The 24,404-nt window shown below is 49.3% G+C and overlaps 3 protein-coding genes across 7 annotated transcripts in view; 1 reads left to right on the forward strand and 2 right to left on the reverse strand.

The window, feature by feature from the left end:
* IFT172 (intraflagellar transport 172) overlaps positions 1 to 8,270 on the forward strand; it is a 42,007-nt gene extending 33,737 nt beyond the window's left edge. For 2 of the 4 annotated variants that reach the window (XM_073791495.1, XM_073791497.1), the window contains 16 exons: positions 78 to 142; positions 335 to 515; positions 756 to 865; positions 987 to 1,116; positions 3,655 to 3,753; positions 3,960 to 4,069; positions 4,200 to 4,263; positions 4,352 to 4,438; positions 4,732 to 4,848; positions 5,439 to 5,549; positions 5,737 to 5,856; positions 6,607 to 6,981; positions 7,057 to 7,155; positions 7,474 to 7,627; positions 7,833 to 7,924; positions 8,134 to 8,270. In XM_073791495.1, the coding sequence (XP_073647596.1) occupies positions 78 to 142; positions 335 to 515; positions 756 to 865; positions 987 to 1,116; positions 3,655 to 3,753; positions 3,960 to 4,069; positions 4,200 to 4,263; positions 4,352 to 4,438; positions 4,732 to 4,848; positions 5,439 to 5,549; positions 5,737 to 5,856; positions 6,607 to 6,981; positions 7,057 to 7,155; positions 7,474 to 7,627; positions 7,833 to 7,924; positions 8,134 to 8,223 (2,004 nt within the window). In that variant the 3' untranslated portion in view covers positions 8,224 to 8,270. The remainder of the gene's footprint in view (positions 1 to 77; positions 143 to 334; positions 516 to 755; positions 866 to 986; positions 1,117 to 3,654; positions 3,754 to 3,959; positions 4,070 to 4,199; positions 4,264 to 4,351; positions 4,439 to 4,731; positions 4,849 to 5,438; positions 5,550 to 5,736; positions 5,857 to 6,606; positions 6,982 to 7,056; positions 7,156 to 7,473; positions 7,628 to 7,832; positions 7,925 to 8,133) is intronic. The other 2 variants (XM_019943056.3, XM_073791496.1) reach the window with 2 other exon arrangements.
* A 77-nt stretch (positions 8,271 to 8,347) lies between these two features.
* On the reverse strand, positions 8,348 to 10,097 carry KRTCAP3 (keratinocyte associated protein 3). Its single transcript, XM_033838835.2, has 7 exons — positions 9,887 to 10,097; positions 9,547 to 9,731; positions 9,412 to 9,471; positions 9,038 to 9,244; positions 8,779 to 8,913; positions 8,564 to 8,677; positions 8,348 to 8,441 (listed from the first exon to the last, which is right to left on the reverse strand). Exons 1-6 carry the CDS (start codon positions 9,915 to 9,917, stop codon positions 8,603 to 8,605), a joined length of 693 nt encoding a protein of 230 aa, XP_033694726.1. The 5' UTR covers positions 9,918 to 10,097; the 3' UTR covers positions 8,348 to 8,441; positions 8,564 to 8,602.
* Positions 10,098 to 10,147: 50 nt separating this feature from the next.
* Positions 10,148 to 21,325, reverse strand: NRBP1 (nuclear receptor binding protein 1). 2 transcript variants are annotated; one of them, XM_033838833.2, is made up of 18 exons: positions 21,180 to 21,325; positions 18,203 to 18,432; positions 17,896 to 18,018; positions 17,606 to 17,707; positions 17,130 to 17,219; positions 16,936 to 16,976; positions 16,474 to 16,568; positions 14,885 to 14,968; positions 14,643 to 14,701; positions 14,385 to 14,483; positions 12,248 to 12,380; positions 11,942 to 12,047; positions 11,743 to 11,793; positions 11,509 to 11,644; positions 11,251 to 11,304; positions 11,100 to 11,163; positions 10,782 to 10,837; positions 10,148 to 10,696 (listed from the first exon to the last, which is right to left on the reverse strand). In XM_033838833.2, exons 2-18 carry the CDS (start codon positions 18,410 to 18,412, stop codon positions 10,592 to 10,594), a joined length of 1,608 nt encoding a protein of 535 aa, XP_033694724.1. In that variant the 5' UTR covers positions 18,413 to 18,432; positions 21,180 to 21,325; the 3' UTR covers positions 10,148 to 10,591. The 2 variants fall into 2 exon arrangements, with proteins under 2 accessions (XP_033694724.1, XP_033694725.1); XM_033838834.2 differs by lacking the exon at positions 11,100 to 11,163.
* Between the last annotated feature and the right edge of the window lie 3,079 nt (positions 21,326 to 24,404).

The following is a 24,404-nucleotide window of genomic DNA, read 5'->3' on the forward strand; positions in this document are numbered from 1 at the left end:
TCAAACCTCCTGTCTCATGGCTGCCTGTGATGCCAATCTCTGTCTCATCATGTGTGGCTGCCTTTCTCTCCGTCTAGGGAAAATTTGAAGAGGCTGAAGCTGAATTCATCAGGGCTGGTAAACCCAAGGAAGCAGTCCTCATGTGAGTTACCCCGTAAATTCCTTAATCCTGTCCTCCCAGACTCAGCCCCAGGATCTTTCATTGTCATCTTCACCTTCATCTAAACCGAGTACCAATAAATCTTATACCCCCTCAGTGACATGGCTTTTTGCCTCTCATAGTGGAGGCTTCATTCCTATACTCAGCCTCCTCTCTGTCCTCATCTGGGAGCAGGTTTGTCCATAACCAGGATTGGGAGGCAGCTCAGCGTGTGGCTGAGGCCCACGACCCTGACAGTGTCGCTGAGGTGCTCGTGGGGCAGGCCCGGGGGGCCTTGGAGGAGAAAGACTTCCAGAAAGCAGAAGGGCTGCTGCTTCGGGCTCAGAGACCAGGCCTGGCCCTCAATTACTATAAGGTGGGTCAGCAGATTCAGGGCCATGAGGGCAGGGTGAGAGGATGTGAGAGCCCACAGAGCACTACACTGAGCCTGGTACTGAGAATGATACAGGAGGTTAACACTGGGGAGGGGAAGGAGACAAAGAGGAAGGGGAACAGAAGTTCAAGGACCTAGGGATCAGTGGGCCATGGCACCTGAGTGGCACTGGAAAGCTGTCATGCCTGCCGCTAACCATCTGATACCTGGAAATCTGAGCAGGAGGCTGGACTATGGAGCGATGCCCTGCGGATCTGCAAGGACTACATGCCTGGCCAGCTGGAGGCACTGCAGGAGGAGTATGAGCGAGAAGCTACCAAGAAGGGGGCCAGGTATGAAGCCAGGGGACCCGGAAATGTCGGCAGGGCTGGGGGTGGATGGTCAGAAGGTGTGCACAGAATCGGCCACGCTGCCCCTCCCCATTCCTGGTCACGAGCACACTCATCTGCACAGGGGCATGGAGGGACTGGTGGAACAAGCTCGACAGTGGGAGCAGGCTGGAGAATACAGCCGTGCAGTCGACTGTTACCTCAAAGTGCGGGATGCAGGAAGCAGCAGCCTGGTGGAGAAGTGCTGGATGAAGGTGAGGCTGCCACACCTGCCTGGCCCTATGCTTCCAGGCCCCCATTCACATCCAGCATTCCTTCTCAGACATTCATCTTTTTCCTCCTGTGTCTTTTTGTTTTCAATCAGGTAGCAGGTATCTACTGAGTGCTTGCTAGATGCTAGATCCAGAACCTATGAAGGCTATAAAAAGGGATATAACATAGAACCCGGAGAGCCAGGAATTGGGGGAAGGTAGACTAACATGTGGCTCAATTAGTTAATATCGCAACTTAGTGAAGACTGAAGTGTGTGATTCAAGTAGAGTTCAGAGAAGGGTGAGATCTCTGTGGGCTGGGGTAGGGGAGCCCTTGTGAGGGAGGAGGTAGGCCTGGGATCAAAGCTGGAAGGGCAAATCCAGACCCTGGAGCTGGGCCAGATGGAGGCCATGAAAAAAGCAGAGGCCCCTCGTCTACCCAGCAGCTCCTGAAAAGAAGCCTCTAGGAGATTAAGCCAAGCTAATATGTTTCATCAATTCTACGATAGATTCTTGGTGTCTTTGAGATAGGGATACATGTACATTTTAATGATGTGCCTTAGATGCAGGGAAATATGGTATTAGGAGTTATGAAGGGGTGAGATGGATCAGCCCCTGAATACAATGTTGGTGTGCTGATGCCCCTGCAGAATTTCCCTTAGGTTTGTGAGGCCTTGTAATTGAATAGCCCCTAGAAGTTGGAGGGGAAGGAAGTAGAAAGGACTGAGGACTATTTAAGAGAGTTTAACAGGTTTTAATCAAGTATTAAGCATCTTCTGTATCTTACTCTGGGGCATTGTTTACTCGGGTCTGTTCATGACTATACCTTCTTCAGATTAGTCAGAGGGTGGCTTCCTGGATGGGAGCACTTTAAGCCTTGAAGGGTTTGGCAGGTAAAGAAAGAGAGGCAAGGGGCTTCCCCGGCCCAATGGTTAAGACTCTGCCTTCCAGTGCAGTAGGTGTGGGTTCGATCCCTGGTCGGGGAACTAAGATCCCACATGCCATGGGGTGTGGCCAAAACCTTAAAAAAAAAAAAAGAAAGAAAGAAAGGCAAGAATAGGTGGGGGAAGACCAGGAGGATTAGCATAGACTATAGCTAAACTGGACCATGTGGAAATTAAAATCTGGTGAGGATGTCAGCATCACAGTGCAAACAGAGTGAACTCATGGAACACTTGGGTTTTTAGAATTACTGAGTTTTAGGGTTAGAAGAGGTCTCCAAGGTCATCTAGACCAACACTGTCCAGTAGAAATATAATGCAGGTCACAAAGGTTTAAGTTATACATGTAATTTTAAAATTTCTAGTAGCCCCACATTCAAATAAGTATAAAGAAACAGGTGAAAATAATTATATTCTGTTTAACCCAATATATCGAAACTATTATTTCAACATGCAATCAATATAAAAATTTATCAAGGTATTCTACATTCCTTTTTTCATACTAAAGTCTTTGAACATTTAAGGTTACAGCACATCGCAGTTGGGACTGGCCACATGTGACTAGTGGCTGCTGTTCTGGACAGTACAAACCTAGACTGACCGTCACTCTTTTTTTTTTTTTTTAAAGATTCTATACTTTATTTTTTTTTAATTTATTTTTGGCTGCATTGAGTCTTCATTGCTGCACGCGAGCTTTCTCTAGTTGCGGCGAGCGGGGGCTACTCTTTGTTGTGGTGTGTGGGCTTCTCACTGCAGTGGCTTCTCTTGTTGCGGAGCGTGGGCTCTAGGCATGCAGGCTTAAGTAGTTGTGGCTCACGGGCTCAGTAGTTGTGGCTCGCAGGCTCAGTAGTTGTGGCGCACAGGCTTAGTTGCTTCGCAGCATGTGGGATCTTCCCGGACCAGGGCTCGAACCCATGTCCCCTGCATTGGCAGGTGGATTCTTTTTTTTTTTTTTTTTTTTGCGGTACGCGGGCCTCTCACTGATGCGGCCCCTCCCGCTGTGGAGCACAGGCTCCAGAGGCGAAGGCCCAGCGGCCATGGCTCACGGGCCCGTCCGCTCCACGGCATGTGGGATCTTCCCGGACAGGGGCACGAACCCGTGTCCCCTGCATCGGCAGGCGGACTCCCAACCACTGCGCCACCAGGGAAGCCCCGGCAGGCGGATTCTTAACCACTGTGCTACCAGGGAAGCCCTGACCATCACTCTTATGGGTGAAGAAACTGAAGCTCAGAAAAGCTTAAAACAAATAGTTGCAGAATGCCCTGGGCTCCGATTTTAGGGGTTCTTTCTCTGTACCATGCTACCAAGATTCTGTTTGGGACAAAGAACTTGAGAAACCAGTTTGTCAAAGGTGACAGGACCAAATGCAGTGATCTCAGACAGCGATGAGTGTCTGAAAGAGGATGAGTTGAGAGGAAGAGATAGGTCCTCTATTTAAAGGCTCTGATGGACCATGAGGCAGGATTTGCCCAAGAGGGCGGAAAGTGAGGGAGAGTGCAAGAAAGTTGGCAACTGGAGGGAATAAAACAGAGCAGGTCGAGGACCCCCCAGCAATATTTGTCTCTCCTACCCATTTCTATCTTCTGTTCAACCACTCAGGCAGCTGAACTCTCCATCAAGTTTCTACCTCCCCAACGCAGTCTGGAAGTAGTTCGGGCTGTGGGACCCCAGCTGATTGGAATTGGAAAGCACAGTGCAGTAAGTAGCGTGCTGGGACTGAATAGAAATAGATTGCACAGGGATGGGTGGAAGGGTGACACCTGCACTCAGAAAGCTGTATGAAGTGGGTCTCCTGGCAGGCATGGCATGCATTTCCGTTTCCCCAGAGCTCCCAGAGAGTTCCCAGAGGGGAGACTGGGGAGGGAGGGGAAAGATGATCTCGTCTCTGACTTTCCACTGTGCAGGCTGCAGAGCTCTATCTGAACCTGGACCTAGTCAAGGAAGCGATCGATGCTTTCATTGAGGGTGAGGAATGGAACAAGGCCAAGCGTGTGGCTAAGGAGTTAGATCCCCGGTAAGTTCATGACCCCTTCTCACTAGAAATTCTCTTTTACTTCCTTTTGTAAAGATTGGGAGAAAGTTCTCATGGGAAGGGTGTGCATCCCAGGAACATGAAGTGCAAGATCTCTGCACATTCTTCACAGGTATGAAGACTATGTGGACCAGCATTATAAAGAGTTCCTCAAGAACCAGGGCAAAGTGGACTCGGTGAGATTGGCAGAGTCAGCAGGAGGCAAGCTCAAGAGATTCTCTCTCCTTCTCCTCGTGTAACTCTGTCTTTTCAACTGATCCGTAGCTGGTGGGTGTGGATGTGGTGGCTGCTTTGGACCTATATGTGGAGCAGGGCCAGTGGGACAAGTGCATTGAAACAGCTACCAAGCAGGTACTCCTCTCTTCATCCCACTCCCAGCTCTTCTGTGTATTTTTCTGACTTCCCACCTGTCCCAGAGCTGTCTCTCTTACTTCCTCCAAAGCCCAAACCCCAGAGATCCCTAATCAGCGTCAGAGAGCTCAGTCTTCACACTCTGACAGTGGGGTCAGAGGCCTAGCTGGGCCTGGCTTGCATATGCCCTTGGCCGCCTAAACAAATCCATGGCCTCAAGTCACCACCCCACCCTCACTGCTTGGTCTTACTGACCCCAACCTCCCCTTGCTTTTCCTGCACCCCTGGAACAGAACTACAAGATTCTGCACAAGTACGTGGCTTTGTATGCGACTCACCTGATCCGAGAGGGTGGCTGTGCCCAGGCACTGGCCCTGTATGTGCAACACGGAGCCCCTGCTAACCCACAGGTATCAGCCAGCTCCTTGGGGTGAACGTTTCCTCAAGGAAATTCTTACCTTCTCCTCAAGAACCACTCACGCCCTCAGGATCTGTCTTCTCAAAGGATTCTTTCATTAGAGATCATCGTCCCCAGAGACTCCACCCAGCCTCTTCAGGAATGTACAGCCTCTCTAGAGGATTTACCCTTGGAAGGAACACCCAACAACCTCCCCGTGCTCTTAGCTAACACGCAGGGAACAGTCTTTCAGAGATGACCCGCACACACCTCTAGGGCCTTCCTAACTTCCTCCAGAGCGAGCACCGCTCTCCTATCTGAGCATCACAGCTCTCCGGACACTGTCACCCCGTTAACAATGTGACTGCACATTCACAGTCCCACATTTGCCCACACCCACAGAGCGCCAGATAGGAAGAAATCGCTTTTTCTTGCCCTTCTTCTTCCTCTTCTCTTAAAATAACACTTTCTCCAGCAGCGTCCCATAGCTCCTCCGCATGCGCGCACGTTTACAGCTGGTTTTCCTCTTTGGCCCCACTTCCCCTGACTTTCTCTTCTAGTTGTGCTCTTCTCACTCAGCTCTCCTTCCCCCTCCACCTCCAGAACTTCAACATCTACAGAAGGATCTTCACTGACATGGTGAGCTCCCCTGGGACCAACAGTGCCGAGGCCTATCACAACTGGGCTGACCTTCGGGACGTCCTCTTCAACCTGGTGAGGAAGTCGGGTGGACAGCTCAGACAGGCTACTCCGCCTGTCCCTGTCCTCGTCTTTTCTTTCACGCACATAAACCTTCACCCTCAGACTCTACCTTCCTCTGTCCAGGTGGCCATCAGTTGACCACTCTGGCCCTGGCACTCCTCTGACCCCTGACCCAGGTTGTGCACTCTCCCTGCTCTAGTGTGAAAACTTGGTGAAGTCCAGTGAGGCAAACTCTCCAGCCCATGAGGAGTTCGAGACCATGCTGCTGATCGCTCATTACTATGCCACTCGCTCTGCGGCCCAGAGCATCAAACAGCTGGTGAGACAGAGTGGGGAGGAGCTCTCAGTCTTACAGACACATCTTCAAATGTATGAAGTTGAATGAATTCAAGTTCTGGACGGTCTCAAGCTTGGCCCACTGCTCTCCTAGTTTCTCTTTACCCTTGCTGAGATGGTTTTCTTTGTATTCCTCTGACCTTCTTAGGGCTCTGTGCCCACACAGCTCCAGCCTCATTATGCTCAAACATTCAAATTCCATGATTTCTGCATTGACCTCTTATAATATATACATACCTTTGGCTTATCCATGATAGTATATTGTATATTTATTTCCTGGAGTTGGACAATAGAATTCTAGAGGTGGGAGGAAATTTAGAAATAACCTAGGTCCAGTTCTCTTGCGCAGATGAAAAAACAACTAAGACCCAGGGGCTTCCCTGGTAGCGCAGCGGTTGAGAGTCCGCTTGCCGCTGCAGGGGACACGGGTTCGTGCCCTGGTCCAGGAAGATCCCACATGCCGCGGAGCGGCTAGGCCCGTGAACCATGGCCGCTGAGCCTGTGCGTCTGGAGCCTGTGCTCCGCAACGGGAGAGGCCACAACAGTGAGAGGCCCGCGTACCGCAAAAAAGAAAAAACCAAAAACTAAGACCCAGAACCGCATGACCCAGAGCAATTTGATATTGACTGTTGGTCTTCTGGTTCTATGGCTGCCTTAGTTATAAGATCATTGGTCTGGTAGCTCAGTCACATGGTGCCAGGATCATAGATAGTGCTTTGACTTTAATCCATAGGAAACTGTGGCTGCCAGGCTTTCTGTTTCACTCTTACGTCACACCCAGCTACTACCTGCAGACAAGGCCTTCTATGAAGCAGGCATTGCTGCCAAGGTGAGCAATGGGGCCAAGCAAGGGCGGGGCCCAGGAGAGAAGGAAATCAAAAGTTGCAAAGTAGGAAATCCCAGCTGCTCAGGTAGAGCAGAGCTGAGCGTGGGGCTGACGTTATGGAGGAGGTCATTTTCCTGTATCTTCCTGGGTTCTCCCCCTGCATCCTGGAGAAACAGCCACGCCCATCTGCTCACTCCCACTTGCACCTTTTCTCTGGTGCAGGCAGTTGGCTGGGAGAACATGGCCTTCATCTTCCTCAACCGCTTTTTGGATCTGACCGATGTGAGTAGGGCAGTTGTGCCCAGAGGTTGGGAGGTTTTCCCTGTGCCTATCTCATGGCTGCCCACTCTGCCGCAGGCAATTGAAGAAGGGACTCTGGATGCCCTTGACCACTCTGACTTTCAGGATACAGACATTCCCTTTGAGGTGCCACTCCCAGCCAAGCAGCACGTCCCGGTAAGGGCACAGGATTGGAGAACAGGAGGCCTCAGGAGTGTGAGTGCACTAGAAAGGGAGGCCACTTTAGGATGGTCCTCCCAACACTTTGTAATGACATCAGTCAGCAAAGTCTCTGGAAGGGCCTCAGCCCTCACTGTTCGTTCAGTGAAAGTAGAAGCAGAGGAAAAAGCTAAGGCTGTGACTGTGACCGCCAATCCAAGGAGGATCGTTTGTGGGTGAAAGGTGGCACACAGGATGACGGCTCAGCAAACCCTCTACCCACCACCTTCCACTTGCCCTGCCCTGCCCTGCGTGAAGCTGCTCTGTCCTTCCCAGGAGGCTCAGAGAGAAGAGGTTCGAGACTGGGTGCTCACAATCTCAATGGACCAGCGGTTGGAGCAGGTTCTACCTCGGGATGAGCGCGGTGTCTATGAGGCCTCCCTGGTGGCGGCCAGCACTGGAGTTCGGGCACTGCCCTGCCTCATTACAGGTACAGAACCCTACAGCACCCCATATTCTGTGGTGGGTGGAAAGGAGGGAAAAACAGCAGGATCAAGAAACTGTTTTACTGTGATTCAGTAAAGGATGCAGAAGACAAGAACATCCTACTTTCTACCCCTAAATTGCTCTTCATTCTTCCCCCTCAATCCATCGCAAACTCCAGTTCATCTTTTTTTCTCCCCCCACCCCTCCAGGATACCCCATTCTGAGGAACAAAATTGAATTTAAGCGGCCAGGGAAGGCAGCTAACAAGGACAACTGGAATAAGTTCCTTATGGCCATCAAGGTTAGAGAGGAAGGCTTGAGAGATGGGGGTAGGGAGAACAGCGCTGAAGAACCCACCAGCAGCCGTGCAGGGTAGGGGAGGTGGTGTCAAGAGGGCAGGTGCAGGCCTGAACCCTGCTCCCCACACTGAGATGGAACAAGTTTTCTTTGTATCAGGAATGTTTTTCCCAGCGCTGCTGAGTTCCCCTCATGCTCTCTGTTTCCTCACAGACCTCCCACAGCCCTGTGTGCCAAGACGTACTGAAGTTCATCAGTCAGTGGTGCGGGGGACTGCCCAGCACCAGCTTCTCCTTTCAGTAACTGGTAGAGTTAGTAGGTTCCATCCCTCATTAAAGTCTTGTAAGTAACTGAGACCACTGTATTCTTTGATCAAGTTCACGCCCAACACTAGCCCAGCGCCCCTTTCCCCCAAAAGGAATCATAATCAAGTAGAAGTTCTTTTATTACAACTGTTATTATATAAACATATCCTAAGGGTCAGTGGAAGATCCTTGTGGACTGAGCCTCCGGATCAGCACCTGCTTGACAGAAGGAAGAGCCTGCGTCAGAGGGCAAGCAGCATAGCAAAGGACCCAACCCAGTTCTAAGAGTGGTCCCTGCCACCACCCTTTCCCAGGCCACAATCCTCCTGGCCCATTACCTGTCCCTAAACCCAACTTTTCTGTGATATCCGGATTTCTCAAGTTTGATCCAGTAGGTGCTCATTTTCCTGCCTCTTACATTTAGGAAGTTCAAGCTCTGTCAGTTCCTCCAGCTACAGAAGAGGGTGGGGTTAGTACTCCAGCCCTGTATATAATTCAGCATCTTTACAACACATTCTGTGTTGAATGAACCCTTCCTGTGCATCTTCCTTACCTGCTCCTGTAGCCCTTCCTTCCTACAGGGCCCAACCCCACGTAGGGTGAGCGCAGCCACACAGCAGTAACCAGATAGAGCAGCCTCAGCTACAGACATGAGCAAAGAAGGGATCCAGAGAGCCAAGGCTGTATCCTAAAAGGTGAAGGAAGAGGGGGGAGGCTAGAGGAAGCAGGGCAGGAGTGGCAAGTAGGGGCGATTAAAGGGCAGGACCAAGGTTTTGTGGACCGCGAAAAGGCTGGGAAGAGAATGGACTCACATAGATTCTTGTGGGGTCAAAGGGGCAGTCATTGTGTCCAGACCCCTGGTCCAGTGGTAACAAAGGATCCAGCAGTCCTGGATGGCAGTCAGCAATAAGACGGCGGCCGCCGTTGGCCACAGTGAATGACACAGCAAGGAGGAGGCCCAGGGAGCAGGCAGCAGACAAGAGAAGGTTCACCAGAGCTAGTGCCAGCAGGGCCCAGTGCTGGCAGGGGCAGAAGGTCAAGGTGAGCAGCCTGGGGGTGGCTGCCTCTCCCACTGACACCTAGGTTACTCCATCTGGGGCTCCTCCTCCCACCAGAGATGAAGCTGAGCCAGCCCCCATTTCCCTGACTCCTGGCCTCCTCATTAAAGCTCCAGAAATCCCCTCACCAGTCGTGGGCGAAGAAGGTTCCTGGATGCCAAAAGGGCCACAAGTCCCACGGAAACGCTCTGGAAGAAACAAAACCTGAGGCCCGCGCCGCTCTCCAGCGCCAACCGCCCGCCCTACGGCCCGGCCCCGCTCACCAGCAGCCCGGAGCCCACGGAGATGACATTGGCGGTGGTGTACTCCGAGGTGACGGCGCCGCGGGGATTGGCCACGTGCCGCAGGACGGTGCCATGCAGCACGGCCCCCAGCAGCAGGTTCACGTGGCCCACCAGCAACAGCGCCAGGCCCACGTGCATGAGCCGCCGGGGCCCCCTGGCCGCGTCTGCAAAGCACGGGGGGAGGGGCGGGCCTGAGCGGGAGAGGAGACGGCCGAGTCGGCGGAGGCCCCTCGCTGCCGCCCCCAGTAGGCCACGGGGCGTAGGGCGGGTCCAGGGTGGGCGCTCAGGGGAGAACGCGACCAGAGGGGCCAGAAATTACCGAAAACGCAGAGGCGGCAGCGGCACTTCATCGGTTCCTCAGCGCTGGCCGGCCGCGGGGCAGCTCTACCTGCCCTGGCCCCGCCCTCGCTCCCCGGCCAGTTCCGCTCTCCCTGAGCACCTGCAGCCCAACCTCCGCGCCGCCTGGCGGGAGAGGCAGGCGCGCGCGCCCACACACACCCACACCCATTCTCACACACACACACACACACACACACACACACAGACACCCACCCACACCCACACACCCACACGACGCGCGTAGCAAAAAGTAGACTTTTATTACAGCAGCAACTGAGGCGAATCGAATGGCCCCCCGGGGCCACCCCTGCAGCACCACCCTTCTCTCCCGCCCCGTCCGCCCCAGCGGGATTGTAGAATTCAGCTCCCAGCGCCCGTGGGCTTCCTTTCCACACAGGCTGGGCGGGAGCCAGCAGATCAGCTACTAGCCCCCGACTAGAAGGCGGCTGCTGAGAAGGCCCAGGCCCACGTCTGTGCAAAACAAGTAAACAAAGTGCAGAGGGATGGAAGAGAAGGGGAGGGGTGGGGGTGATGCTCAGAACCGGGGAGCCCCAAAGCCCTCCTGAATAATAAAGGAGAGAGGGGCTTCACAGGGTAATACTGTCTGGGGGGAAGGGGCAGGAAGGCTGTAGCACATGTCGTAGCACAGCCACAGCTCAGATTAGGGGCTGGGCCCGAGTGAGCTCTAAGAGGAGACGGTGACAGCGGCTGAGTTGAGGGTGCTGTTCCTGGCAAAATTGAACTTGCTCAGGGTCTCCTCCAGCAGAGAAGTCAGTCGCGTCTGGTCCGCCTAAAGGGGAGGAGCTCAGTGAGACCAGGCGGAGGAGAGCGGGGGCAGCCGGGGCAGCGGGGGCGGCAGGAGGCAGAAACCTCACCTCGCTAATGAAGCCCAGCTGCACCAGCTCCGCCGCCAACTCGGGGATGTTCTCATCTGACAGAGAAACAGGAGAGGGTGAGTACAGTACAGCAGCGAGGGGCACAGGGCCCTTGGAACAGCCCCAGTCAGGTGACCCTGGCTGGGAAAGAATGACACAAGCAAAACTGTCAGATCCACCCTCCAATTTTAGGGGCGACGATATTCATTCTATGTGAGTCAATGTGTTACTGCCCTGTCACCTTACCCACCCCTGAATATGTCCCTCACAGATAAGGCTCATAGACTCTCCATCCTCTGAGGGAAAGGAGAGACTCACTTGGCATCAGGTCACAGCTCAGGTGCCGGTTCAGTTTGTCCTCCAGCTTCAGCAGAAGCGTCAGCTGGAGAGTAGGACAGTCAGAAAATGAGGCTCCCCTTCCCCACCCTCTGGCCACCCAGCCCTATGCAGCCCTGGCCCTGAGCCTTACATGGTGTTTGACGCCCTCCTCCACCGACTCGATGTTGCACTGCATCAGCACCACCTAGGGAGAGGGGACAGAGAGGGTCACTAGAGTAGGGACCAGTGAGCAAAAAACCCCCAAGAGCTGGAAGCCTTTCCAGCCCACGGGACATGAACGCCAGGGAGCAGAAACACATTCTTCTCTCTAAAGGACAAAGCCTTATCTGAGATGTCCTCTCTCCCTTCCACCACGACCACAGACACAGCCACACCCACACAGCCCCACCTTGCGGGTCTCCACCTCAGCGGGTTCAGGTGTTGGAGTCTTGACAGAAGGCGGCACCACAGGTGATGTCACCTCCTCCTGCTGTGGCTGCTGGGGCCGAGGCAGCCCAAAGGCCGTCAGGGGGTAGATCCCGTTCCTAAGTGGAGATCAGACAGGTCGCATGGGCTCCGTGGATGTCTTAGGACACCCACCCCTGCCTCCTCAAGGAAGCTTTTTTTCTCATTCTTCTCTCACCTGACATCTTCAAGGAATTTATCCAGTTCCAGAGCTGGTGACTGAGAGTACCTGGAGAAGAAAAGAGAAGGAAGATGGAAGGAAGGAAACAGGCAAAAACAGCAGATTCGACCACTCCCAGAGAATGGACAGTTGACAGAAACCTCAGGGTGGGAATGACCAATCTGTCCCTTTCAGAACCTCTCAGTTAGTTACTCACAACGTCTGAACTGGTTCTCTTCCTGGTCCTGCAGGGATTTCAGCCAGTACAGCACTGGTATCCATGTTTTTGGTGATCTCCTCCAGAGCATTCTCTGGGATCATGTCTGGAGGGCATGATGGAATGGGAAGTTATGGAAGGATAGTTCAGATTAATATCACAGAAGGCACAAGGGGTCCTGGGGGAGGGTGGGGGAGGAACGGAAAGAATCCCTTTGGAAGTAGAAGAGGAAAGGAAACATGCCAGTGAGAGTTACAAGGCTCCAGAATGGAAAAACAAATTCCTAGGAGGGTCAAGAGGACTCACGCTGGTGTCCCACAATGCAGTGGGCAGCAAGGAGTTTGAGCGAGGGCACTTCAAACAGTGCTGGGTGGAACAGAAGTTCTCTGGCTGTTGGTCTGCGAGCGGGTTCAGACTGCAGGCACTTTTGAATGAACTCCTAGAAAGGGGAACAAGGGAGTGGAGCAGGCATCTGGCAAGCACTCCACTGTGTTCGTCTCTCTCTCTCACATTGTATCTAGTACAAGGCTGTGTGCATACTAGGTGCTCAGCACTGGCTGAGGGAACAAATTGCTAATGTTTATGAAAGGACTTCGAAAACTGTAAGGTATTATATGAAAGGTATCATTCACTGTCTTTCTGGTTTTCATTATTTTTCTGCTCCCCAATCGCAAGCTTTTTTTCTTTACTGTTCAAACTTATGATTTCTTTTTTCTTATTTTCTATCTCTCTGCTTTATTAGCCCACTCACTGCCTACCTTCTCCAACCCTCACCAAATTTACCTCTCTCTTACCAAACTCACCCACTGTGGTCAATAATAGTTACCATCTTTTTATTTCCCAAGCCTACCACCACAATTTCCTTTGTCCACTACATCATTTATTAAATTCACTGGATTTCCCCATGCTCCCTCTAACCCCACAGGTCCCATGACAGTTAACCTGCTCTCCTTTCAATCTGGAAGGCCAACAAGGCCATATACCTAATCTCTTACTTGAACAGCCCACCCTGACACTGAACCAGAAACTTATTCCACACTAGCCTCAAGACTTCCCACTAATCTTCCTTCTCTTCTCTCTTCCCCCACCCTTTTTATTGAATTTTTGAATTTTATTTTATTTTTTTATACAGCAGGTTCTTATTAGTTATCCATTTTATACATATTATCCTCCTCCCTTTTATAAGCATCTAATGAGTTACAAACTAACCTTGTTTGGACCTTCCTGTCCAGACCCTACTTACTATAGTCTACTTCCTGATTCATAACCCCTATATCCTTTTTTTTTTTTAAATTTTTCCATTTTTTGTTTTGTGCTTTATTTGGTTGTGCCAGGTCTTAGTTGCAGCATGTGAACTCCTAGTTGCGGCATGCATGTGGGATCTAGTTCCCTGACCAGGGATCGAACCTGGGCCCCCTGCATTGGGAGCACAGAATCTTAACCACTGTGCCACCAGGGAAGTCCCGCCCTATATCCTTTAAATCTTAGCTCATTTATTTCAGGGCACTTTCCCTAACTAAAACTATATAAATATAAAACCCCAAATAACTGGTTTGAGTAATTCAAACTGATTGATGTGTTCAAAAATATCAAGATGGTTGGGACTTCCCTGGTGGTCCAGTGGCTAAGGCTCCGCGCTCCCAATGCAGGGAGCCCGGGTTTGATCGCTGGTCAGGGAACTAGATCCCACAGGCCACAACTAAGAGTTCGCGTGCCGCAACTAAAGATCCCGCATGATGCAACGAAGATCCTGCAAGCAGCAATGAAGATTCCCACGTGCCGAAACTAAGACCCGGCACAGCCAAATAAATAAATAATAAATAAATAAATAAACAAAAGGGTGTGTGCCAATAATGGTCATGCCTGTATGAAAGAAAAATACATACCAAGATGGTTGTCTGAGAGTGTATACCAATTACCTGAGGTAACCATCAAAGTAGTTTGCCTCCACATAGACAAACCTAAGTTAACACACAAACTTTAGTCCCAATATTACCCATCTTCTTTTTTTTTTTTTTTTTTTTGCGGTACGCGGGCCTCTCACTGTTGTGGCCTCTCCTGTTGCGGAGCACAGGCTCCGGACACGCAGGCTCAGCGGCCATGGCTCACGGGCCCAGCCGCTCCGCGGCATGTGGGATCCTCCCAGACCACGGCACGAACCCGCGTCCCCTGCATTGGCAGGCGGACTCCCAACCACTGCGCCACCAGGGAAGCCCCCCAATATTACCCATCTTAAACCCCTAACCTGTGAGAGAGAGAATGTGTGTGTGTGTGTGTATGTGTATACCAAAAACACCTAGGGAAATGTTCACTACTTTGAGTGCCCTTTCTGCTTTATGTTTTCTTACTCTTAGAAGAGAGCATATTCCCAGTAGGTAAAAGGAAGAAAAATCTGAAGACATTTCAAAGTCTGTTAAGGAGGAGTGATCCTGAAGATTCTTACCCTCTGTAATGGGTCTTCTAGAAGCTGAATGGCACTGCTGATGGCTTCCTGTGGCACATATGAGGACTCTCCATTGCCCTGAATCTCTAGCACTGCCATCTGCGGTGAAGAGTAATAAAAAGGAAAAATAGAGACCTAAGAACCTCAGTGCTCCCACAATCACTCCCTCAAGACCAGTACCTTACTTGTCAACCCTCCATTTCCCTTCTATCTTCTAATTTGACTCCTTTCCACTACCCACCCTTCTGGTCTCCTCACCTCCAGTGCACACATGCCAAAGGAGTAGATGTCTACTGCCGTTGTCACATTAGTGACTTCTAGGGAAAACAGAGAAGCTTTGGTGAATCAGAGGATCCGGGCAGGGCATGGCAGAGGTGTCTTAACTTTTTGCATGCCAGTAGAGAAGGACGGAAGTTTCAGTTATGTTACCTCCGACCCTCAGGTTGTAAAGTGGAAAACCTGGGGTATGGGCACAGGGCAGAGAAACTGGGATGCCTCACCTCCATATTCTGGTGCAAAGAAGTGGAGATTCTTCTGTTCTTCCCGACAAGTCTTCACATGATTGTTGATAGTGTCAGGAGCCACTGGGAGTAGGGGAGATACCCACAATCTGACCACCATCAACAAAGCACAGCCTAACTCCAGAGAGAGGCCCCCAAAAGACAAATTCTCTCCTGAAGTCTCTAACCCTCAACAGGCGCAAACCTATCCCTTTCCCATCATGAACTCCAGACTAAACATGAACACCACCTATCTCCCCTTTCTCAGGTCTACTGCTTCTCATCTAAGGTCCCTAACTCAGTAGCAGCAAAGGCTCCACACTAAACTAACAGGTACACAGGGGCTTTGGGCTGGCAAGGAAAAACACAGTCTAAGGAAAAACCCACTTGTGACCTGCTTACCTTCCCCAAAGCCCAGGTACACCTAACCCCAGATCACATGAAAACGTTTGGTCTAGTTCTTTCATCCACCCTGCAAACAATGTAAAAACACAGGCAGCCCTTCCTAATCTGTAGCAATTAAGAGACCTCAGAAACTTGGATGAAGATGGATAAGAAGGATTAACATACAACCAAGTAGACAGCCTCCTTCTTACCCACCTTTACTGACTGAAACTCAAAAACAGCTCAAAACTGAACCAATACCCTTAAATCAGTTTCACTTGTAATCCACAAAAATTTTTAGACCCTTGCTCTACTCTCTTATTCCTCAACATTGCCTGCCACAGAGCTGAACGAGGAACCAGGGCCAGGCCCAATTTGGACTCACTCGGATCATAAACAATGACTACAAGTCACAGAGAGTCTGGGAGCACAGTATGACTTAGGGAACCAGCCTGATGATGAGGGCGATTAAGAATCCTGGACGTGGATTCAGCCAGGCAGAATCCACAGGAAACAAGCAGGTTATGGAAAAGCAAGCATGGGGAGGGCTGGTAGCACAGAAGCCAAGCAGGCATAATTAGGCAGGGGAACGGTGTTTGCTCCCACGACTGCATGCACTGGGCAGCCGCAAAGGGGAGCAGAGGAAGCACAAACAGCGCCCCAAGTAGGGCAGAGGGAGCTCTCACCATTAGCAAAAATCCTATGAAAGACTGTTGGGAACAGAGCAGCCCGTAAGCGGGAGGGAGGAAAACAGAGAAAAGTTGTGAGCGATGGAGCAGCCAAGCCCCAGACAAATGGACACACAAACAACACACAGACACGGCACACAGAAATGTTAAACACTGCACACGTATACACAGCAAATGAAAGCACTCACAGCAGGCACAGCCTGGAACCTCCTTTGGTAGGGTCTGGCCCCAGGGGCTCAAATCATACCTTACACCCAACCCTTGCCCTTTCCCAACCTCCTGTCAAGATCTCTGTATTAACCCCAGTTTCCCTCCAAAAAGGTACAAGATTAGACCCTACACCTTCTCCACTAATTGACTGGCCTCTCTCTATAAATTACCCCTAGTAAGGTCCTTTCTCTTATCAGCAGCCCACACCTCAGAACTTTGCTCTGTCTTCCCCCATTCCTTTCATCTTACCCCCATGGTTCCCAAATTCCCGAGGCTCCCCTGCCCAGAACCTCTCCCTCCCCTCACCAGAGCCAATCTTGATGAGTCCGTTGTGCTGGATGAAGATGGTGTCACAGGTCAGGTTCCCATGGATGATGGGGGGGTCACAGGAGTGCAGGTAGCTGTGGGGGCACTGGGCTGTTAGAGGGGCCACTGGGAAATTAGGGCAGGGGGATCCCAAGGGCTAAGAGGAGCAAGGGCCTGCTCTCCTGCTGGTCACCACAAAGATAATACCCACACTCTGAATCTCCATTATGCCTGATGAGTTAAATAGCTGGATAAGCGCTAGGAGAAAGAAGTGGGAGACAGCATCGTGGTCAACGCATTAGGATGAACCCTTTAAAAGACCGATAGGGGCCTAATCTTGAAGTATATGACTCAAAGAAAGTGGGGAGAGGCAGAAAAGAACAGCAGAGTAGTGCCCTGAAATGTTTGGAGGAACTAAATCAGGAATAAATATGGGAAAGACACTAACCAGATCCTACTTACCTTAGGGCAGAGAGGATTTGTGTGCACCAACGCTTCCAAGCCTGGAACAGAGTTTGATCCAAGGGTCAGCAGTAATCCCCTCTCTTAACCCTCCAACCAGTTCCCTCCATCCCATCCTGATCAGCTTCATAATTAACATAATCTTTTTTAAACCTCCAAACCAGCCTAAAGCTTTTTCTGCTCTCCCTCCATACCTTTTCATTCATAGTCTTGTGGTTCTTTTTGGTCTTCTTCAGAAATTGCTTAAGACTCCCAGATGACATGTATTCTGTGATAAAAATGACCTGGAGAGGCAAAGCACACAAATAAAGCCTTATAGTAGAAATGATTCCTTATCTAGGTAACACATATACAACATATACATAAAATTTGGAAGCCTGGTGTTTTTCTTAATAAAGTATCTCTCTTTCGTTCTTAGCATCACTTCCTTAGATTTAATAGGGCAATGAAAACTACTGAGCAATATGAGCTACGGGAAGGAAGAAACAAAAATTCACTGATTTCTGTCCCGACTATAACCAGACAAAAGGCACAGGTGGTGGTCATAGCCCTACTCTCATCTCAACAGCAGCTGATTCCAGCTCTGTTTCAAAACTATCTTTTTCTGAATATAGAATGAACAGTAAGTGTAGCTAGTCTCTTTGCAGTAAGCTCAGGAAAAAGTTCTTACCCTGGCCTTGTTCTCTTTAATGTCAGCCCAATACTTGTGAAACTTGACAATGTTGAGATGTTCCAACTGAATCAGATTATCAAACACAGCACGGACCTTTTCCTGGAAGCAGGGGAGACATTGGGATAACAGGGTTCAGAAAGCATTATCATCCTAAAAAGCCATTCCCTATCCCCCCTAGAAATGATCTAACCCCAATGTACTCTTCTCATAGTAGCTTCCCAACCCCAATTCCTCTTTACACCAGCATTCTAACATCCCACAGGCTGCATTCTTTCACCATTACTTACCTCCTGCAGCTTGTAGTTCTTTCGCTCAGAGAACTGTACCTCATTCCACACAACCTCTACACCCTCCTCTGTATCCATGGCCAGGTATGCACTGTCAATACCCGGTACATTCCGCTGATTCACCTGAGAAGAAATTCAAATGAAAGGGAATTAAAGTTACCACACAAAGTCTCTATTTTAATACTCCGTACGATCATCTTCTCCCAGGCTCTGACCTGTTAAAGTTTGGTCTGCCCCGCTGAGACTCTGCCCCTCCACTTTTTACCTCTTAGTTTCACTCTCTAGAGTAACACTACTACTACCTCACCTCTTCTCGCCTCTTCTGCCAGCGCCCACAGGGTGACTCTTCCAAGATCTCAGACTCATCTTCACTTTCCTCTTCTTCCTCTGGGGAAGCTGCTGAGGTTGTGGAGGTCACAGGAGGTGACACTGACGTCAGGCCAGGAGCTGAGGATGAGGATTCTACCTTTGGGTCTGAGCCACTGCTGAGTACTGTCTGGGACTCCCCCTCCGACATGCTGGAACAAACACTCAGGCCTGCATTGGTTGGAGCAAGGGTGATGGGAGAAGGCAGAGAGGGTTAGGATAGAGTCTATAAAGATTCCATCCTAATAACCTAATCTGGGGTTAAAAAGAAAACAAAACATATACCTCCCTTGTTTCCTTTAAATCCAAAATCAGAATTAGTCCTGTATGAATCCTAAACATTAACTACTCTCCTAGTCTAGAGAAGGGGAGCTATCTTGGTTGAAGATGACTCACCCAGGTCAGTGAGCAACTGAAGTATATTTTAAGCTTAAAGAATATGCTGCTATGCTTAATTATGTTAATAAACATATTTTATCACTTAAAAAAAAATGACTCACCCAGGAGTGGCAAGCACAAGATTTACGGTAGTACAACCCGTGTTTAGTAAGGTCCAAATGAACAGCAAAATCAGGGGCCTCATTCCTTCTCAGCAAACACTTACCCGATAGCCTTCTCTGTGAATCCTCACCTACCTCTTGCACTGTGCTCAAGAACCAAGGTACATGGGCACTATTCGGAACAGATGACTCCAGACCCCCAAATGTTCCACTGAACCAGCTCTAGATCTAGAGCTGTAGCACTCTCAACCGATTTATTCAGCTGAAACAATCAGCTGATTTATTCCACTTGAACTCATCTTGGCATTCACTGTCCATCTCTCCTATGCACAGAACGAGCCTGCCAGTCCATGATGAGGCTACCCTTGGGCCAGGTGACTGGCAGTGGCTAGTGACTTCATCCCTGATGACCTCACCCTCCCTGTGATGTGAGTGTGGCAAATGGGTGGGTATTAGCAACACTTTTTTTTTCATTCACTCATTCAACAAATGTTTATTAAGCACTTACTGCGGGCCAAGCACTGAGCTAGGTGCTTGAGATACAATAGTGAACAAAATAAATAAGATGCCCACACTCATAAAGCCGCAAATTTAAGGCAGAGCTAAGACTTTAAGCTTCCAGTTTTCATTTCATTCACATGGCTCAAAGCCTCCATCCTCTGACATAGGTATTCCTTTCAAGTACAAATAACTCAAGACACAGCCATTATAGGAAAAAGCACTATACAGTATAACATTTTATACTAACTAGTGTATAGTATTATACATTGACATAGCTACTTAAAGAAAAAGAATCCTCAAAAGCTAAATGTCACTAACTTAAGAATCACAGGACAATCCCTGAATGTTATCCCATATCTCTAAGAACGAAGGCCGTGAAGGAGTTGGAATCTGATGTGTGCTGGGCTCAAGGGAGTGCTCGCCAGGATGAAAATGATACCCTGTAAAGTACATTTGCTCCAGTAAGTCAGTTCAAAATACACAGGCTTCTGATCAACGCCAACCTTCTGAAAAGCCCTCATTTCTTTTTAGAACTCTCAGATGCCCCCTTCTGCCCATCTCTGCCCCCAACCTACACTGTGTTTAACCCAAGCCAGGAGATTTTATTAGATGACATTCCAGTAAATATCAGAGGGCAAACAAAGCACTACAGAGAAAATCTGGCAAGATGTCATTTCGCCTATGTTTTTTTCTCGGTCCTTGCCTAGCATAGATTTCAATCAACCAGTCTTAGTAATCTACCTGAAAAGTAGCTTAAAAAAAATGGTAAGAAAGTTCATATGGGTTACTTTATTTATAGAATGCATCCTTAATCTGAACAGCTAAGTAAAGTTTCCAGCTACATTATAAGAAATACCAGTGGAATTCTAATACAGGAAGCCTGTAGCCAATGGGCTCTAAAGAAATTTCTGGACCCAGGGCACAATTAATCCACAGCAGGGCACCGCAAGAGAGGGCAAACCTTCACCAGTCATAGACGCTCTTCGAATGTGCTTGTCTTCTCCCTCCCCAATCTCTCCCCCCCCCCCACCGTAGGCAAAATGAAGGCAATGCCCAAGATCCCCCAGCACTCCCCCTGCTGATGGCAACACTGGAGTTTTTGTCTCAGGGTCGGTCGTTCAGAGGTTTAAATGAGATCACATATGGAAAAGGCCATTGACGCCCCTCAAGGGAATCTCCTCGCCACCCCGAGATGCCTAGTGTTCACTTCCGTGCAGTGTAGGTAAATCGTTGCAAAGTTTTCTCCTGCAAAGTTTTTCATTTTGGGGGCTGCAGCTTCTCAGCATTTCAACTCCTCAGCAACAGCTCACAGGCCTCTCGCCCGCCCTCACCTTCAGCGGACCAAAGAAGGCCTGAGACCTGCAGAACAAGCAAGCTCGGGGAGGAATTTCACACTCCAACAGGTCGCCTAGCCCGCTGTCAGCGAGGGACCGTCGGGCCCCGGGGCCGGCCCTGCAGCGAGTCGCAGCCACCTCACCAAAGGCCAGCCCCGCGGCGCAGTCAGGGGCGCAGGCCACGCCCCCGCGCAGTCGGCGCGCCGACCCCGCGAGCAGGCGCGGCCCCGACGCTGCGCTTCCGCAGGCCGCCGGGCCCGCGACCGCCGCCCCCGCCCCCGCCCCCGCCGCCGGCCCCGCCTCTCGTCAGCCCGAGTTCGACATGAACGCCGGGGCCTCTCGCCCCGCGCCCGCAGAATTCCGGGCGCTGCCGCCGCCGCTCGGGGACGGTCGGGGAGGGCCGAGCAGGGACTGTGGGGCCGAGGTGTACTCTCGGCTCCGGCGGGCCGGGCCTTGGCTGTCGAGTGAGCAGGGCCACCTCCAGACACCCGCCTGCCGGGGTCCCACCGTCCTGGCCGCGGAGGCCGACCCTCTCGTCCTTTAGCCGAAACCTTCCCTCCCTCTCAGTCCCCTCAGCGCTCACCTCCCGACTCCGCTCCCCGCAGCCTGCGCTTCAGCTCCAGCTCGGGTTCCGGGGCCCCGGATCAGAAAGACTCGCTCACAGCTGCGCTCCGCGGCGCAACCGAACTGCGGGCCCCGCCTTCGCGGCGTCCGGACCAACAGATGGGCGGTGCCGCAGTGCCGTTGGGTTTCCATTGGACAGGGCGGCCAGGGTGGGCGGTGCCCCGGGCAGACGGTCGCTCGCAGGGCTAGTCTTCAACCCGGTTTCCTCCCCTAGAGCCTGTCCGGCTGAGACCTCTTGGAGGGTTCGGTGTTTTCGGTCTCAACTGGGGCCTGTCTCTCTGTCCACCCCTCTGTCCGGTCCTGGTGCCCCCGATGATTCTGCTGGGCGAAGGGAAGGCCTTCCCCCTCTTCTTGAAGGCGCCATGACAGTTCTAGTCCGACTCAAAGACAAAAGGAGCGAAAGACGTAGCCTCAATCTGAGAGGAGCGCCCACCCACTTTCAGTATTTGGGGGTGAGACTGCGCAGAACACCAATTCTTCAGAAAACTTTTAAAAAATTACTGAACACATTAACACTGAAAATGAATAGTTAACGCTTCGTAATTGGATAGTACTGATGTTAGCCGAAACTTTGCAAGAGGTTTTCACAGCTATCTTTTGATCCTCGTAATAAATTGAAATTTTCATTCAGTAATAGTTGCCAAATGGAAAAATACTGAATCAGAGGCATTAAGCTATTCACCGAAAGTTGGTAAGAACTATATCTAGAATCCGAAACAGTTAAGATTTATCAAAGAAGACTTCCTTGAAAAGATGTTTGGAAAGAACTTAGGTTGACTGCGAGGAGGTGAAAAGAAAAAATGATAGATTGTGGGTGAGCCCATTGATCTTCGAAAACCAAACCAGGAGCCCAAAAGAAGTTAACTCTACTCCTAGACATGTATTGTGGAGGGAGGAGGATGAATCAATCATCAGTACTTGGAAATGTCATAATCACCAAATCTGTCCATAAAGGGAATCTCTAATCCTATTTAACTGATAGAAGGCTATCTGGCAAAAATTCCCTCATTTTCCATCTCTACACCTTAAAATTTAAATCAAACTTTTATCGTTCCTTGATTCTTTCACCTTTGAAAGAGAGTGCTCAAACACTCTTTTAGAAATCTGGACCTTGTTTTGGATATTTTTAAAAGGCATTTGCCCACCAAATGTAGCATACAGTTTCAGGGAGTTGAGGTTAAGAATCTTTGTTCTAAAAAAAAAAAAAAAAAGAATCTTTGTTCTAATCTCAAGGAAAGGATGCTCCTCCTGTCCAGATTAATCTCACCAGGTAGACTCCAAAGCAACTGAACACCTGGCGCATGGTAAACATTCATTAAGTATCCGTTGATACTACTATTACAGTTTCCCATTCTCTTCTGTCTGGTTCTTAGTATTATCAACCTTTACCTTTCAACTAGCTCCTTTCAAATCTGCACAGAGGACCCATTAGCATCTTCAAGTTCTCGTTTTGTTTTTAACCTTTCATTCATGTTTTTTTTTGGGGGGGGTTGGTTGGTTGGTTGAGGTTTTTTTGTATGTTTTTTGTTTGTTCTTTTGGCTGCACCGCGTTCCCCCCCGCCCCCCCAACCCGTGCCCTTGCCCTGGAAGCATGGAGTCTTAACCACTGGATCTCCAGGGAAGTCCCTTTTCATTCATGTTGAAAATGTTCAAGGGGGCTTCCCCGGCAGTCTGGTGGTTAAGACTCTGCCCTTCCAATGCAGGGGGCGTGTATTCGAATCCTGGTGGGGGAAATAAGATCCCACATGCTGCAGCGGTGCAGCCAAAAAATAAAATGCTCAAATACTGCCTACATCTTCACCACATCATTTTTTTTCTGCTTTAAAAATCATACTTATTGTAACAAATCAAACTATTTCAAAAATAACATAGTATAATGTAACTTTATATAGTAGCTTGTATGTGCTATATTCCACTGTTTTAATTGCCTTATGACATATTAATTCACTTAATCCTCACAACAATCCTATGAATATTGTGAATTAACAATTGCTGTAGAAAGTGAAAATCTCTTACCTTAGTTCACCAGAATAATTAAGACTTTGATATATATTTCTCCATATTTATTTTTTCTATGTATATATAATTTAAAATAAAGGCAAGTGTATACCACATAATCTTTTTCAATTTACTCTTTTCACTTTTTTCCACAGCAGCACATACAGCACTATAATTTTTTAACTACTGTAGAGTATTCCATTATCCAAATGTGCCAATGTTTAATAACTACCAGGGAACTTTGAGGTTATTTCCAACATTATTTATTATAGATAAAGCTGTAATGAATATTCTGCTACATACACCTTTGCCTACTTGTGAAAATGATTTTACTCGTTCTTAAAAGTGGAATTGCTAAGTCAAAGACTAAGGACATTTTGAGTAGATATTGCCAAGTCTCTCTTCAAAAAGATATCAAATAACCATATCACCATGAGTATGTTAGGGTTCCTGCTTCCCAACATCCTTACCAACATTGAATATTACCAATCTTTTCACCTTTGGTGATATATTAAGGAAAAAAAAAGATATCCTACTGTTTTAATTTACATATATTTAATTAGTAGGGAAGTTAAACATCCTTTTTTTAAAAGACTTTTTTAGAACAGTTTTACATTTACAACAAAATTGAGAGGAAAGTACAGAGATTTCCCACATACCCCTGCCCCCACATTTGCACAGCCTCCCCCATTACCAAATCACCGGAATGGTATAGGTTTTACCAAGGATGAACTTACATTGACCCATCATAATCACACAAGTCCATAGTTTACCTTAAGGTTCTTTGTGTTGTACATTCTATGGGTTTAGACAAATGCATAATGGCATATATCCATCATTATAATATCATACAGAGTGCTTTTACTGCCCTAAAACTCCTCTGTGCTCTGCCTACCCATCCCTGGCAACCACTAATCTTGTTATTGTCTCCATAGTTTTGCCTTTTCCAGAATGTCAGAATCATACAGTACGTAGCCTTTTCAGATTTGCTTCTTTCACTTAGTAATATGCCTTTAAGTTTCCTCCATGTCTTTTTATGGCTTGATGGAGCATTTCTTTCTAGTGCTGAATAATATTCCATTGGATGTACCACAGTTTATCCATTTACCTATTGAAAGACATCTTGGTTGCTTCCAAGTTCTGGCAATTATGAATAAAGCTCCTATATACATCCATGTGCAGGTTT

This window comes from Tursiops truncatus, chromosome 14, assembly GCF_011762595.2.
Source record: "Tursiops truncatus isolate mTurTru1 chromosome 14, mTurTru1.mat.Y, whole genome shotgun sequence".
NCBI classification, from domain to species: domain Eukaryota; kingdom Metazoa; phylum Chordata; class Mammalia; order Artiodactyla; family Delphinidae; genus Tursiops; species Tursiops truncatus.